Source organism: Cololabis saira, chromosome 1, assembly GCF_033807715.1.
Source record: "Cololabis saira isolate AMF1-May2022 chromosome 1, fColSai1.1, whole genome shotgun sequence".
NCBI lineage: Eukaryota > Metazoa > Chordata > Actinopteri > Beloniformes > Belonidae > Cololabis > Cololabis saira.
Genome location: NC_084587.1, coordinates 54,431,995 through 54,447,523, shown reverse-complemented (window position 1 = coordinate 54,447,523; position 15,529 = coordinate 54,431,995). Strand labels below are relative to the sequence as shown.

Below are 15,529 nucleotides of genomic sequence, written 5' to 3'. Positions count from 1 at the left end.
AGGCTTGAAATATTTCAGTTGATTTGTAATGAATCCAGAATGTATGACGTTTTTGTTTTTTTAATTGCGTTACAGAAAATAAAGAACTTTATCACAATATTCATATTTTCTGAGACAGTCCTGTATTCTAATGCATTGCAACAGATATGAAATAGAAAGAGAACGGCTACAGGGAAAAGTCAGAGAGGCAGGATGTGAGTGGAATTTGAGGGGGATACTTGGAACAGAGGGAGAGGCGGTTGAAATCACCAGAAAGGCACTAATTCCTTTCTTAAAAGACACTAGGCAGATAAATAGAATTTAAAAACAGGCTAAATAAAATGATCTTGCACACTCTTGTACAGTAGGTGGCGGTATGCACCTTAAAGTGGTTTGCGATCCGCCAATTAAACAGAGAAGAGGAAGAAGAGTGCACATCTGTTATCGATAGATGAGCCTGGTCGTCGCCAGGCGTGAGTAGTCGATGAGCAGCCTCGAACAACCACGATGGACCGCCCGCTGCTGACATTATAGCTTCACTTGTGCAGTGGAAACGACCAGCCCCGGCCAGCCCCGGCCAGCTCCAACCCCGTGCCCGGGAGGAACAACACGACATGCAGTGAGTAGTTTATTCGCCGTGGGGCCGGCAGGAGTGAAGGAATCCCGCTGGAAGAGGAGCCTGGCCCGCTGCTGGCGGGGCTAACCTAGCCTAGCACCGTCCTGCAGACCAGCACACTGACAGCTTTCACCTCATTAAGCTCATCCACGGCTGTCTCGGACCTACATATAAGTTGCGTTTGACATGAGCAGTGGGGTCGTTTTAAAAGTGTTTGCAGGAGTGAGCGCCTGCGCGGCGTTGCTAGGTAACTAGCTGAGAGGATGCTGAGCTGGGACTTTACTGAGGATGAGGACAGTGTTGGTCAGAAATGACTCCAGGGGTCTTCTGCAGCCCGGCACCAGCTTTAACACGTGTTTGGGTCACTGTATCATTCAGAGGTGTCTTCAGTATTCACATTCATTACTCAGGTAGAAGTATAGATACTATACAAAACTACTTAAAGTATAAAAGTAAAAGTAATTTAAGGGGGAAAAAAGCCATTAAGGACAAAAGCCATTGAAAATGAATGCATCTTAGTATAATGCAAATATATTAAAGAACCATATATGTGTACTATTGAGCATTAACATGTGTTTCAGAGAGCAGGAGATATGATGATTAGTTGCCTATAAGTATTGTAATGGTGCAAAAAGTCAAACTTCAGAGGCATGTTATCATTTATCCTAACCTTTATTGGAATGTACATCCAAGTTTAGTTGCAGGAATCTGAGGGAACGGATGTAAGAACAAAACTGGACAAGACCATCTGAAACAACCACAACCAAATTCACTCTATCCGGATGGAGCAATTTAACTGGATAGTTTTTATTTAAAGGCAGAAATGAAATAGAGTAACGAGGCTGTTTTTAAAATGTAAGGAGTAAAAAGTACAGATAATTGCGGGAAAAGGAGTAAAAGTAAAAAGTCGTCTGAAAAATAATTACTCCAGTGAAGTAAAAATAACCAAAATTTCTACTTAAAGGAGCTTGAGGCTCCTTTTAAGAAATGAGACTCTCTAGCGCCACCCTTCACCACGACGGCCGTTGGGGGTACTGCAACCAACAGTGAAGCCGGCACGGGAGAACCGGGAGAACGTGCAAGCAGCGTCATGTGACGTCACATCCGCAGCCCAGCGCGGGAAATTCGGGACCGAATTGCAGCACATTTTGCAGCACACAGCCTGTTCAAGGCAGCGGAGAGATACACTACTAGAGGGCTCATTCTTTTTGGTTTGGAACGCTTCATCTGACATTATTACTAGAAAACTTAAAATGTATACAGATTTTTTTCATAAATCCTGCCACAATCCGGCCTCAAGCTCCTTTAAGTTAGGTAACGAAGTATTTGTACTTCGTTACTTGACACCTCTGGTATCATTATATACCTTCAGTGTATATGTATAAATGTCCATACATAATAAATATGTATGCTATAATTTCAACTTGTGCAATAGGGCAAACGCAATATTCATCAGCACTTTACAACTTTGAGGACTAGAAGCAATTAAAATGCAAAAAAAAAAAAAAAATGCAAGAAATCAATGTGCAATATGCATTAGCACTTTAGACATCTGAGCATTGGAGCACTTTAAAGAAAATTGGAGCACTTTAAAGAAATAATGGGACGATGTGTAATCTGCATTAAAACTTTAAATCTCTTGCACTTAAGCACTTAGCACTTTAAACATGATGGTCACTTACTGGTATCAATTGTAACATGTTTTTATTTCTTATTGATTTTATCTAGCTTAGTCGTGTCTTTAAATGCTGTGTTTCGTTGCTATATCTTGTCTTCCTTGTTTGCTGTTGTCTGATTTTATGTTTGGCATTGATTTGCAGCAGGGACGATTGGTGGAAATTAGCCTATGGCTATAACCATACATGTTTACACCTGTGTTCATCAACATGTACAGTCCCTGTCAACAAATAAATGAATTGAATTGAATTGGGATCCTGTAGTTGGCAGGGTTGACAGGATGTGCTGTCCGCAGGTCATGAAGCGGGTCCGGACCGAGCAGATCCAGCACGCTGTGGCTCTGTACCTGAAGAGGAGGCAGTATGTGGACACGGACGGCTCCCTGAAAGGGGCCAAGCTCTTCCAGTCGGCTGAAGAGATGGCCGCCAGCTTGACAGGTGAGGAAACCAACGATGAATATGATGCCGTTGGCATAGCAACTCATCCTGCATCAACGCCAGCATTGCAGGCAAGCATTCCAGTTAATGCAGCGCTGCTCTCTCTGTTTCTCACTCTGCTCTCTGTGAGCAGTGCAGACAGAATCGGGTTGTGCCAACGTCGTCTCTGCTGCACCGTGCCAGTCTGATCCACAGCAGTATGAGACGCAGTACTCCAGGCTGGTCACCTTTCTGGCAGGTGTGCACATCTCTGAATATTCTGGGATATCAGTTTGTTATCACTAACAATGTCTGCTTGGAGCATTTCATAAGAAATAACCCACCATATCATAAGAACAAGTCCCTAACAATGCTACATTTGTTATCAACAGAAACAGAAATATCCTGGGCCAAAGAAGTGAGCAGCATCCTCTATCCACTCTTTGTCTACCTCCACCTGGATATGGTGCGCTGCGGCCTAAAGGGGGCAGTGGATGGCTTTTACAGTCGTTTCCATGATCCGTTTCTTCAGGACAGTGAGCAGCGTGCCATCATCGAGCAGCTCCGCCACGTTGTAACTGCACAGGATGTTACAGCAAATCCTAAGCTTCGAGCTTTTCTGGAGCACAAGTATGTGGTTCACTTGACGGAGCCGGCTTACAGCTATCTGCTACGTTACCTGCAGAGTGAGGACAACGGTGCGCTTTGCAGGGCCCTCAGCACACACCTGCAAGTGGAAGTCACTCCTTCCAGACGTACAGACTACCAGCTGTATGGAGGTGCAGGCAGTTCCACAGCCGCCCCAAACTCCACCACCTCCTGGGCAGGAGTGGACGGTGCCGAGGGTGGGGACGGCATGGAGGTCCCTGCAGGGATCCCACAGAGCGAAGCAGCCCTGGAGGCTCTTCAGGATTGCATCAAGAAAGTCCGCGAAGGTCCCCCTTCGCTCACTACTATCTGTTTTTACGCCTTCCACAATACGGAGCAGAACTTGAACACCGCTGAAGTCTCGGCCGACAGCCGGCTGCTGGCTGCAGGCTTTGACAGCTCTACGGTAAAACTGTGGAGCCTTCGAGCTAGAAAGCTGAAGGCCAAACCACATCAGGCTGACGTGTCACATATCCACCTGGCGTGTGATGTACTGGAAGAGGAAGTGAGTAAACTTTTTTTTTTTTTGTGTCCCTCCAAAACAACCCTAGAGAGCAGGTTACACTTTTGAAAGAACTGGTACTTTCTGAGTAGGACTGGCCGTACTCGACATCCTTTAATTGGTCCAGTACTCCCCAGGGTCTAATCTGGAGATCAGATTCATGACAATCTTTGGCCAGTAATTTTTCTATGAATTTAGATGTGGTGCTATGTTACAGATGTCTAGTGGTGGTGCATGGAAACAGGCGTTAAGCCGTGATGGCTTTGTCATTAGGGCTGCAACGATTCGTCGACGTTGTCGACAAAAATCGATAATCAAAATTGTCGACAATGAATTCCATTGTCGACAATTGTCGCCAGACGTGTTTTTCCAACGGAGTGAGGCATCTCACTTCAATACAATCTCTGTCGAGTCGCGCATGCACGACAGCGTCTGAGCGCAGCTGTGGGTAATAAAACTTTGATTAAAAAATAAAAAGTTTGGGAGCATTTTAGCCTCGATACGGTGAATAAAAAGATGACTTGCAAGGATTGCAAAGCCGACGTTGCTTTTCACGGGAGCACGTCGGTAATGCGTTTGAAGAGAAAGCACGTCGGAGTGCTGAACGAAACGGACTCGCCTTGGTAAGATGTTAAGCGTATTTTGGCTTTAAAAGAAAGCGTTAACGTTATGCCTGACAAAGTATTAAATTAAGTCAGATATTTGGAGAAACTGCGTTTAGTGTCTGTGGCGCATCTTGGAAGAGAGACACACGGGACCTCAGTCTGTCAGCAGCATTCTCTCCCTCCAATGTAATGGCCAAGCGATTCATTTGTTAAATTAGTTTCATTCTAAACTTTGTTTATGTTATGTTATTTATTAGTATTATTTGAGCCACTCACAGCTACTCTCGTTGCTATAACCTTACTCTCGTTGCTATAACCTCAATCATAATTGATGCAGCGCGAAAGGCGAAAAAAGGCGCTGATTAGGGGTGGGTATTGGGAAGGACCTCACGATACGATACGCATCACGATACTTGAGCCACGATACGATACACATTGCGATATCCCGATTATGCGATATCCCGATTATTATATTCTACATAGTTCACCGAAAAATTTTAAAATGCATTACACATCTTAAAATCCGAGTTGTATAAATGTACATCAGATGATGGTGATGGATCTTAAAATCCGAGTTGCACGTTCATCAGATTATAGTGACAATTCATGGGACAAACTGAGTCAAAACAATGTTTTATTATAACTACAAGCTAAAGTTACAACTTATTTGTATATGTTTTTCATATTATTTACATCATATGAAATTAACATTAAATTTAGTATGAGGTTGCTTTAATTATGTGGCAAATGATAATAAACACAAGAAAGATGGTACTAAAACCAAGGACAGGCACAGTGATCAGTCAGTATAGATATAAATCCATAAATAAATAAACCTCTGTCCATTATTTTTCATTTTTTAAGGACAGGCAATTGTGTTTTATAAAAAATAAATTATAAAATGAAATAAAACCTGAGCTCAGTGCAGGGCCCTCCCAGGGTTGGTAGAGAGTGGCAATGCCCAGGACTGTCACTTATGTAGGAGCACTGGGAGATAGAATGGAAAAAAATCGGGGATAAAAAATATATTAAAAAAAAATCGATATTCAAATTTTGAATATCGATATTGAATCAGCTGGAAAAGTATCCCGATATATTGCCATATCGATATTTTTGCCCACCCCTAGCGCTGATGACAATGATGGATTTGCGTCTAACTTTCTGTCAGGTGCTTATGAACTGTCAATTATCCATCAAACTCCACAATGATCATGTTAACATTAGATCAGATAGATTTGTCTGGACTTTTCTCTTGCGGGACGGGAGAAGACACTAAATCAATGCATCTTTATTGTGCGCCGTGCGGGCATGAATTCATGAGTTTTGCACACGTTGGAGGTGGTAATGGTCAGAAATTCAGCGGGAGCAGGATGAAGAAAACAGTCCGCTATAGCAGGGCTCTAGTGCCATCTTTCTTGTGTTTATTATCATTTGCCACATAATTAAAGCAACCTCATACTAAATTAAAAAAAAAAATACTAATTATCCGATTAGTCGACTAATCGTTTCAATAGTCGGTGACTAGTCGACTATTAAAATAGTCTTTAGTTGCAGCCCTATTTGTCATTGCTAAAGACTTTACACTTACAGTTAAAGTTTACACTTAAAGTAAAAAGTGTAGTTGTCACCAATTCGGTTAAAACTGAATAGTTTTCTTCAGTGTTGCTTTGTGACAGCCAGAGGTTTCAGCTTAAAAAATATGAAAACATGGGACACAAATGTCCTCAGCAGGACAAAGAAACATGTTCACTTGCAACAAAATAAAAATGTAATTGTGCAATTTGAAAAACACCCATATTGTGTTAATCGCAAATGCTAACGACTTGCTGCACTAATGAAGAAGAGCAGAGTTTAATCTCATGTTCAGCTGAATCTGTGTGGCTGAACAAGTTAGTGGGCAGCAAGTGTGTAAGAGCTGCTCCAAACGCCATTAGAGGGAGAAAATATTTATATTTGGAGGTATGGATTTAAGCCTTACAGCTCTCCCCTTAGAAAATGAAGACACTCCTCTCCATCTTACAGAAGTTAAGAAAATGGCCTGGGGTGCTCTGAGACCTCGGGGGCAGTGAGACATTCATCTGCCTGTTAATTGATAGAGATGAGACCACGTTGAGGTGGTTTAAGCATCTTTTATTTTGTTGGTCATTTTCTAGTTCTTGTTTCCACTCGTTTGTCTCAGTCATCTCTTGGTTACTCTCTGTGTCAACCTGTGTTGAAAAAATCGATTTTCCGATTCTAAATCGATTCTCATATTAATTCCTAAAAATTGATTCTTATGTCTAAAGATCGATCTTTTTTTTTTTTTTTTCTCATCATTTTCGCCCAGTGAACTTTAATCCCAGTAGTCGGACACACAGTTTGTCATGACACTTCTGAAAAATGCCAGGTGCTTCATGGCAATATGTGTGCGTGGTGATAGAATAAATTAGATAAGCTAAAATGATTTGTTTACTGCATGAACTGTTGCAATTTCTTTCTTTTTTGCACTTTAAATGGATATTGAAAGGCCTGTTTGAGTTATTTATTTCTTAGTTATTTCTAGGGCTGTCAGCGTTAACGCGTTAATCGCGATTAGATTAATGCAATCCATAATGCGTTATTTTTTTTTAATCGCATTTTAATCGCAAACCTTTTTGTCCCTTCTACTCACCCGTAGTCGACTCTTCTGTAATGATCCAGAAGAGGGCGGTAATGGCAGAGACGTTCTATAAACCGAGACAGCCCACTACGGTTGTGTTTCTTGTATCTGTGTCACGTGACTGCCACGCCCCTTTAGGAGACCGGAAGTAGGTCCTGAGTCTATTGAGTCCTATGGGAAAAGTTAACGTGAGCACAGATTATTACCAATTCCTTCACCCCATGGTAACCCAAGTAAATATGGAACCCATTTTTCAAAAGCCACAAACCTTCTGAACATTCTGACACCAAAATGGAAATTTTCAGACCGACAGATTAGGAGAAAATGAACTTTGTTTGAGACCTGTCTCTGGCTGAGCAACACACTCTCGCGAGATTTGGCTCTCATCGTTTTCCCAACGGATAAAATGAAGTTTAAAACTAATATAAAACTTGCTTCTTTGGTTAATAATACTGTTATTTTTATTATTTAAGCCTTTTTTGGAAGAAAGTTGTACTGTATCTAGTGTTGTATGTTCCAAAACGATGTAGGGAGAGGGGCGGCCACGCCCACTTAGGAGACCGGAAGTGTATACCATTTCAAACCATTGCCAGTAACGGCAATGCGCTATCTTGTGTATAGAGGATCTTTGGTAATGGTAATGCACCGGAAAAAACTGGATGCCAACCGCCAATAAACCTCAAGAAGAAGAAGACTCCTCTGTAGCGCCATGTTTGCTGTTTCCTAAAGTAAACTTCCACCAACTACAAAGAGACGCCAAACTGAACCACTACCCGTGGATAGAAACAGAAAACGTGTGTTCGCCGAGAAGTGGCTGCATGATGTTACGCGGCGACGCGCACCGTACGTTCGCGCTCCCGCGTATCCTGCCCCGTAAGCCCTGCGTTGGTGCAACGCGGAACCATAAATCAGCCAGCGTCCGTCACTGCGTGCAGCAGTTACCTGAACCAGCAAGACGCTGCTCTGATTATGGCTCAAAGTTTATGAAAACCCCAAATAAAAAATAAATTAGAGAATATTTTATGAAATCAATAAACAATTCCATCATCAAAATTATAACAAATAAAGGTTCAACATATCTTGCTTTGAATGTAATAAGACTAGGTAATATATTAGTTTCACCTTTTAAGTTGAATTATTGAAATAGATTAACTTTTACACCATATTCTAGTTGAATTATTGAAATAAATTAACTTTTACACCATATTCTAGTTGAATTATTGAAATAAATTAACTTTTACACCATACTCTAGTTGAATTATTGAAATAAATTAACTTTTACACCATATTCTAGTTGAATTATTGAAATAAATTAACTTTTACACCATATTCTAGTTGAATTATTGAAATAAATTAACTGTTACACCCTATTCTAGTTGAATTATTGAAATAAATTAACTTTGTAAAGGACCATATTGAGCCATTCATCTTTATAAGTGAATAAATATCGTTTTGCCTATAACTTATTCCTGCATCCCTCTTTTATCGATCCGGCGAGACGGGTCACCGCGTTTTTGGAGGCCCAAGTCACATATCCAGGGGCTCCTCTGAGCACCAGACCAAAATAATTATGTGCAGCCCTGTCTATATGGCACTTTGTTTAATTTGAAAAACTGTATTTGAAGTAGACAGTGTTTTAAGTTGGTCTACATGGCACTTTTTTGAAAGAAAATACAAAAGGTCAAAAAGGAAATTCTTTCTTTGTGTTCATTTGATTCCCAATTAAGACACAATGGTAAGAAATGATTTACATTATGGGCTTAAAACTGCCTTGAAATGCGAAATAACAGAATTTTAAACATGCAATTCAAAATGCGATTAATCGCGATTAACTTTTGAAATTCTGCGATTAATCGCGATTAAAAAAAAATAATCGTTTGACAGCCCTAGTTATTTCACAATAATTATTGTGAAATTATTATTTCACTAGTTATTTTACAGTCGTATAATTCAGGCAACAGCTCAAAAAACATTTTAAATAACACTAAGCCAAATCAATATCATGATAATCGATTCTGAATATTAAGAATCGGAATCAAATCGATTCTTGACATTTGAATCGATACCCAGCCCTAGTTTGAAATTCCTGCAATTCCAGTTTCTTTTTTTTTAAGTAAACAAAAGCACAAGCTTTCTAATTTCTTAAAAGGCATGTGGTAAATGTTTGGTTCGGATAACATGAAAGAAATTAGTCTTAAAACGACAAGTTTTCCTTGTAATCAATAAGTCAAGAAAATAATAAAATAATTTTGTTGTTTTAAATGATGATTGCTGAAACATTTATTGATGGTAAAGACTGAGGTGAATAACGCAGTCTTCTTTTCTCCTGTTTGCTGTCAGGTGGATGAAGAGAACAGCTGTGGCAGTGAAACAAAGACGCTGCGAGCTCACAGCGGTCCCGTGTATCGTACTGCTTTCCTGACCGACAGCTCCGGCCTGCTGTCTTGCTCTGAAGACTCCACCATCCGCTACTGGGACCTGGGCAGTTTCACCAACACGGCGCTCTACCAGGGCCACTCCTACCCGGTGTGGGACGTGGACGTGAGCCCCTGCAGCCTTTATTTCGCCAGCAGCTCACACGATCGCACCGCACGTCTTTGGACTTTTTCCCGCACCTACCCGCTGCGGCTCTACGCGGGACATCTCTCCGACGTCGACTGCATCAAATTCCATCCAAACTCCAACTACCTGGCCACCGGCTCCACCGACAAAACTGTACGGCTGTGGAGCACCCAGCAGGGAGCATCGGTCCGCCTTTTTACCGGCCACCGTGGCCCCGTGCTGTCGCTCGCCTTCTCCCCCAACGGGAAGTACCTGGCCACCGCTGGAGAGGACCAGCGCGTGAAGCTGTGGGACTTGGCGTCAGGTAATCTGTTCAAGGACCTGCGTGGACACACGGACAGCGTCACCAGTCTGTCGTTCAGCCCAGACAGTAGCCTGGTGGCGTCGTCGTCTATGGACAGCTCGGTTCGGGTGTGGGACATCCGTAACTCCCACGGCGGGACGCCGGCCGACGGCTCGTCCAGCGAACTGGTGGGACTGTACACTGGAAACACCAGCAATGTGCTCAACGTCCAGTTCATGGCCTGCAACCTCCTGCTGGTGACGGGAACGGCACAGGAGAAGGCAGAGCAGTAGCTGCAGCTCATCTTTCTGTTAGTATTTAGAGAGAAGCGTGAATGTGTCCAGCTGTTGCCTCCAGATGTGTCACCACTCAGGCTCTTGTTTGTAAAATGGCACCACATATCAAACAATACAATACTTGTTTTTCTCCCTGATTATTTCATACCATAGGACAAAAAAGTTATGAAAAATGTTAGAAATTCATTGAAAGATAAATTTAAATATAACCAAAGCAGGTTTAGTAAATAATTCCTCAGTTTTTTTGCTACTAAGAGATGTTACGTTTTAATTCTTCGTTGTTGAAGAAGAACATTTTTTTTAAGTGCAGCAAAAAAATTAAACAAATTTATCCTGACAAAGTTCCTACACTTTTTATTTTCCTTAAATTGGTGGTTAATGATGCTGGTTTATTTTCTCTAACGATGGTTAGATGTATCGCTGCATAGCGCTTTAATCGCTGTACCTGCAGTAGTTGGCGCGTAATGAGAAATGGAAGTTAGGTGCTTTGAGAAAGTAAAGTATAGAGTACAGTTTTGAACAAAGATGACAAAAAGCACAGAGGAAGAGAAGCAGATGTGACGCTTCCACAAGATGAAGAAGTAAAAGTACAGGATGTAGCAGGGGAGACCGAAGCCTTGGTTCTGGTCGAGAGGCACAGCGTTATAAAAAAAAGATGGGAAAAGGAAAAGTATTATTGAGTTTGATTTAACTTGAAGCATAGAGGATTAAAAGCACATAAAACATTCAAGTGCTCACCAGACAAACCCCTTTAACGCAAGCACACAGTTAAAGCCCTTTTTTTTTTTTTTTTCATTTCTCCACTTAACTTTTGTCTTTTTCTGCCATGTGTTATAGAAATGTTCAATAAAGATCTCAGAAAGTGGAAATGGTAGCTATCGTAACTGCTTCAGTATTTTTCCAGTTTAAAACAAAATGTCAGATTGGATGTTTCTAGGGATGCACCGACACTGGTATCGGGGCCGATACTGCTCTCGTGTACTCGTACTCGCAAAAATTCTTCGATACCACGCACCGATACCACTTCATTGTTGTTTTAGTTACTGGTTAGTGACTCTAGGGGGAGATGTTGAGCCGCCCGCGGCTCCCCGGGTGAGTGTGCAGCCTGGCTGAGCAGCAGCCGCCGAGCCGCCGCTGCTCAGCCAGCTGTTCCGTGTTTCAGTTTGTTCTATCTTCCTTAATTATACAAACTGGACGGTTGAGTACTACCCTTACTCACAGGGAACTTTATTAAACACTCCACGTAAGTTACGTACGTTTGTACGTTCGTAACTCACAGTACAACGTAGTCTCATCGCAGGAACATCAACTGCGCATGTGCAGTGCTTCACCTCAAGCCGTCCGTGTGAAACAACATAAACAATCCCATTGTTACATTCCGGTTAGCCGCTGGTCGGGTAAGCTTAGCGTGGTGATGAGAAGAGAGTGATACCCATGAGTGAGGCTGGCACCGCCGTTTCAGGCAAGATAGCGACAATGCAAGCGGGATGTCAGCAGTTGGACATATTTCAAAATAAGGGACGACGACAGAAGCGAGACAGACTGCGGGCTGTCGCCGCGGCCGGAGGGGGCTGAGCTCCCAGTGCGACTGGGCCGTGAAGGAAAGCCCTGTCTTCCAATTCATTGCATTTTTCATTGCATTTTTAGCCTAGTTATTTTTGTGGTAGAAGTATCGTATCGGTACTCGGTATCGGCTAGTACACAAATTAAAATACTCGTACTCTGTGTGCAAAAAAAGGGTATCGGGGCATCCCTAGTTGTTTCTACTTACTTGAGGATTTTCTGTCACGTGCCAGTAAAGTGAACAAGTTAAGATGTTGGACGAGAGATGCACCAACCTGACCGGCTTTAACCCGTGTTGGGCAGTATTTGTTTCTGAAATCAGGTGACACTGGCTGACTTGTTTTTGTTCAATACATGCATCCGATCCACAGCCTTGTTTTTATTTCATTTATTTTATTTAGTGTCAGTAAAAACGTCCGCTTTGAAACTCAGAATACTGCCATATCCCATTCCATCAAGATGACGAAATCCCCAGGGAGCATGTTGTGGACATTTTCCGTTATGAGTAGAGAACAACAAAAAGTAACTTGTGCAACCTATAAGAAGGATGTAACGACCAAAACCTGAGGCAAACTTCATCCAAATGAACACATTTTCTATATTTCTTTTTTTTGTGCTCTAGTGACCCTTTATTCAAAGTATACAGACCGGAAGGGTGTACAGAGAGAGAATGGGGATGACATCCAGCAAGGCTGCAGGAGGACTGTAGCCTCAGTATATGAGCCGCTTGCTTAACCCACTGCGCCACCGAGCGGCTCACGTTTTCTATATTTCTAAGAAAAATCTGAATCAGCCAAAATAAATATCTCCAAATCAGATTTTTAAAGCGACACCACGTAACTTTTCCACCTTAATATATTTCCAGAGTCATTGTGATGGTACATCAACTTCCAACAGGTTTAATGAACCTCTATCATGGTCTGAGGGGTCTGTATCACCTTCACTGGCACTATGTAACTTTGAGGAGCATGGTAGGAACCCTGCCAAACTAAAAAACTTCACATTTTTACGGCTTTGACTGCTTTACGGCATACGTCACTTCCCCCTCCTTCCCGATTCGCAGTCGAGACGAAAATGGGCGGGGCTTGGAGCGCAGCTCCCGCAGAAGCTGGTAACCCGTTGCTGCGTTGTGGCTGCAGCAGCTCCACACAACAGACGTGGGGAAAAGATCCTAATGGTTTAACTTTTCACCGGTTTCCTGCTCGGAGGCAGAACCACGGAGGCCAAGTATCTGACATAACAGAGTAAAAGAGTGAAAGAGTCGTCGGCTCGCTTGGATCGCGGCTGTAACGACCAAAAACCTTCCACACAGTAAACCACAAACACTCACACAGACCGGGTCGGATCAAAACACGGGTTTTATTCCCCACTTCGCCAGCTAAACGCAGTTGCTGGCCAGCTCTCTGCGGTGCAATTAACCCCAATCTTTAGATAAAACTAGATTGTTGAGGAAAAAATATTAACTCTTATTTGTAGCTGCAGAGGACAAAAAGTAATCTCACGAGGAAAACAAAAATATTGCTCACGCCTCGGAGCCTCTTCAACATAATATAGCAGTCAAAAAAAAAGAAAAGAGAAGTAAGAATAATACAAAACATGTACTGTATGTTGTACTATTATACAAATTTATTGAAACACATGGCGAGTCAAACATTTACCAAAGCAGCTGCCAAACACTCCTAAACAAGGTAGCCGGAGACGGTGGTTCTGCAGAACTGCAGCAGTAAATCCTTCTAAAGAGTGGAACTCTGACGAGGAGCTCCATTCTTTAGTAGGGATTTCATATGGATCCAGACCGTTAATAATCATTATTTTCTCCATATACCGCTCCCTGGCTTCCTCGTTTAAGGTATCCCAGTAAATTCCAGTTCCTTTCCAGCAGTGTAACATCTTTTTTTTGCGTTCCGTCTGTTCACTTGGTGAAACAGAAAAGTCTGTCCCGTCTTCATTCGCTATCAAAACAAATGCACGCGACGGGACAGGAGTTTTCTGGCAGTACGCGCTGGTGCTCATGGGAAACGTAGTGTTCTTTCTGGTAAAGCACTACCGCTTTTGTCCAAAAGATGGCGCCAAACTCAGAAAAGCTGAAAGTTCTGTTGTGCTGAGAAGAAAGAAAAAAAAATGAGTCAGCAAAAACAATTGCAACAGTCTTTAACATGAGTAAATTTATAGTTTGACAATTTTCAGTGTTCGTCAATTTACAGTAATGGTGTTGGTAGTTGCCACAGCGTTGCTCCTGAGGAAACACTGGTCAGAAGTCGTGACCGATGGACATGAACACACTAGAGGAATGTGGTGATCTGGTGAAAGCACTTGTTCATAGTTGACCTGCTGCAGCTGCTAAAGAAGAAAGGGCTTTTGTTGTGGAGGGTTTTTCTAATAATTTAAGACTTTGTTTCTCTCAGTGAGCCGTGAAGTCTGTAACTGCGATCCTGTGTCAATATGCTGCAAATTTTGATTATGGTTTTTTATTTTATTTTTTGCATACCAGATGTTTTCAGCGAGGTCGTGGTTAATGAGGGCTAAAAAATAAAGCGTAAATACAGTCACTGGTTTCATATTCTTGCATTTTTTTAAACCAGTTTAGTCTATTTAGTCTATGTTTCCTTCGTAGGTGACAGCCAGAAAAGTTATTTCCTCACAGATGTGTAGATTTTATTATTTAGATTTATTTGACACCCCAGACGACCTCGGCTGGGCTGCAGCGGCTCAAGAGGCAGCTGGACTCAGCAAGTAGAGAAGGCGGCTTTCTTCCCTCAGTCTGGGTTTTTGCTGTAGTTAAGTTAGTGCTTATCCACACTCGTTCAGCTACGCCAGGAATCTAGTGAGTGTGCAGCAGGAATGGAGATTGTCATACCTGACAACATGGACTGAGAGTCAAACTGCAAAGGTGCAGCAGTGACCACACCCCGAATCTACAGTATCTGCAGTGCTCAGAGAGAGACGGAGCTGATAAAGAGATATATACCTGTCATCTGTTACTTTGAATGCTTTGGAAGACAATGGACCTGTGGGGGAGGAGACATGTAGAATTGTAGTTATTAGGATCTATTTTGTGCTTTTTTTTTCTTTTTTTCTCTTCAGTGGAGGTTTGGTCTGGCATGAATCTACTCATTTTGTCAATTGAGTTCATCCTCTAAGACTGACCTATCCCTATCCCTGTGGTATTTTTACCGGAGCATGTCAGAGACGACATCAAGATATCAGGATATTGTGGTGACTTTTGCAGGAAAGGAAAAATCTCCTAAAGGTATTACTGTTACATAAGGATCCATCCACATTTTCTGCATCTGTTCAGTGATGGACTTGAACCAAATACAACTTATTGTTCTCAAGTTCAAAGTTTTGTTTTACTTTGGTATTTTCTTTTCCTTGTTACGCGTAATCCCCACTTTTTCCCTGCTTAGTATTACACCCTGTCCTACATGTATATTCTCAGCTACAGCTTGAAATGTGTTTCAGCTCATGTTCCTCTAGAGTCTTAAACCTTCTATTCACAGACATATTAACCCTATAATGCTGGATGGATCATATTTCTGGGACCTCTTTTCAACTCCTAAGATCAAAAAAGGGGAAAAAAAGTTTTGTACAAACCAAAATATTATAAAAAAATTAAATAACTAAATAGAAAATACACAAAATTGCCAAATGTATTCTTAATGATAAGAATAATTATTATTTAGAATTTGTTAAATTCAAAATTGGATGTGTTTTTGACATCAATATATAATTGACTCTTCAAAT

At 41.8% G+C, this 15,529-nt stretch overlaps 1 protein-coding gene across 1 annotated transcript; it reads left to right on the top strand.

Annotated features, from left to right (window-relative positions):
- The first annotated feature begins 463 nt into the window (after positions 1–463).
- Positions 464–11,091, top strand: taf5l (TAF5-like RNA polymerase II, p300/CBP-associated factor (PCAF)-associated factor). The gene is made up of 5 exons (XM_061726181.1): positions 464–598; positions 2,568–2,709; positions 2,843–2,947; positions 3,081–3,841; positions 9,422–11,091. The coding sequence occupies exons 2-5, from the start codon at positions 2,571–2,573 to the stop codon at positions 10,217–10,219; spliced, it is 1,803 nt and encodes a 600-aa protein (XP_061582165.1). The 5' UTR covers positions 464–598; positions 2,568–2,570; the 3' UTR covers positions 10,220–11,091.
- The last annotated feature ends 4,438 nt before the right edge of the window (positions 11,092–15,529 follow it).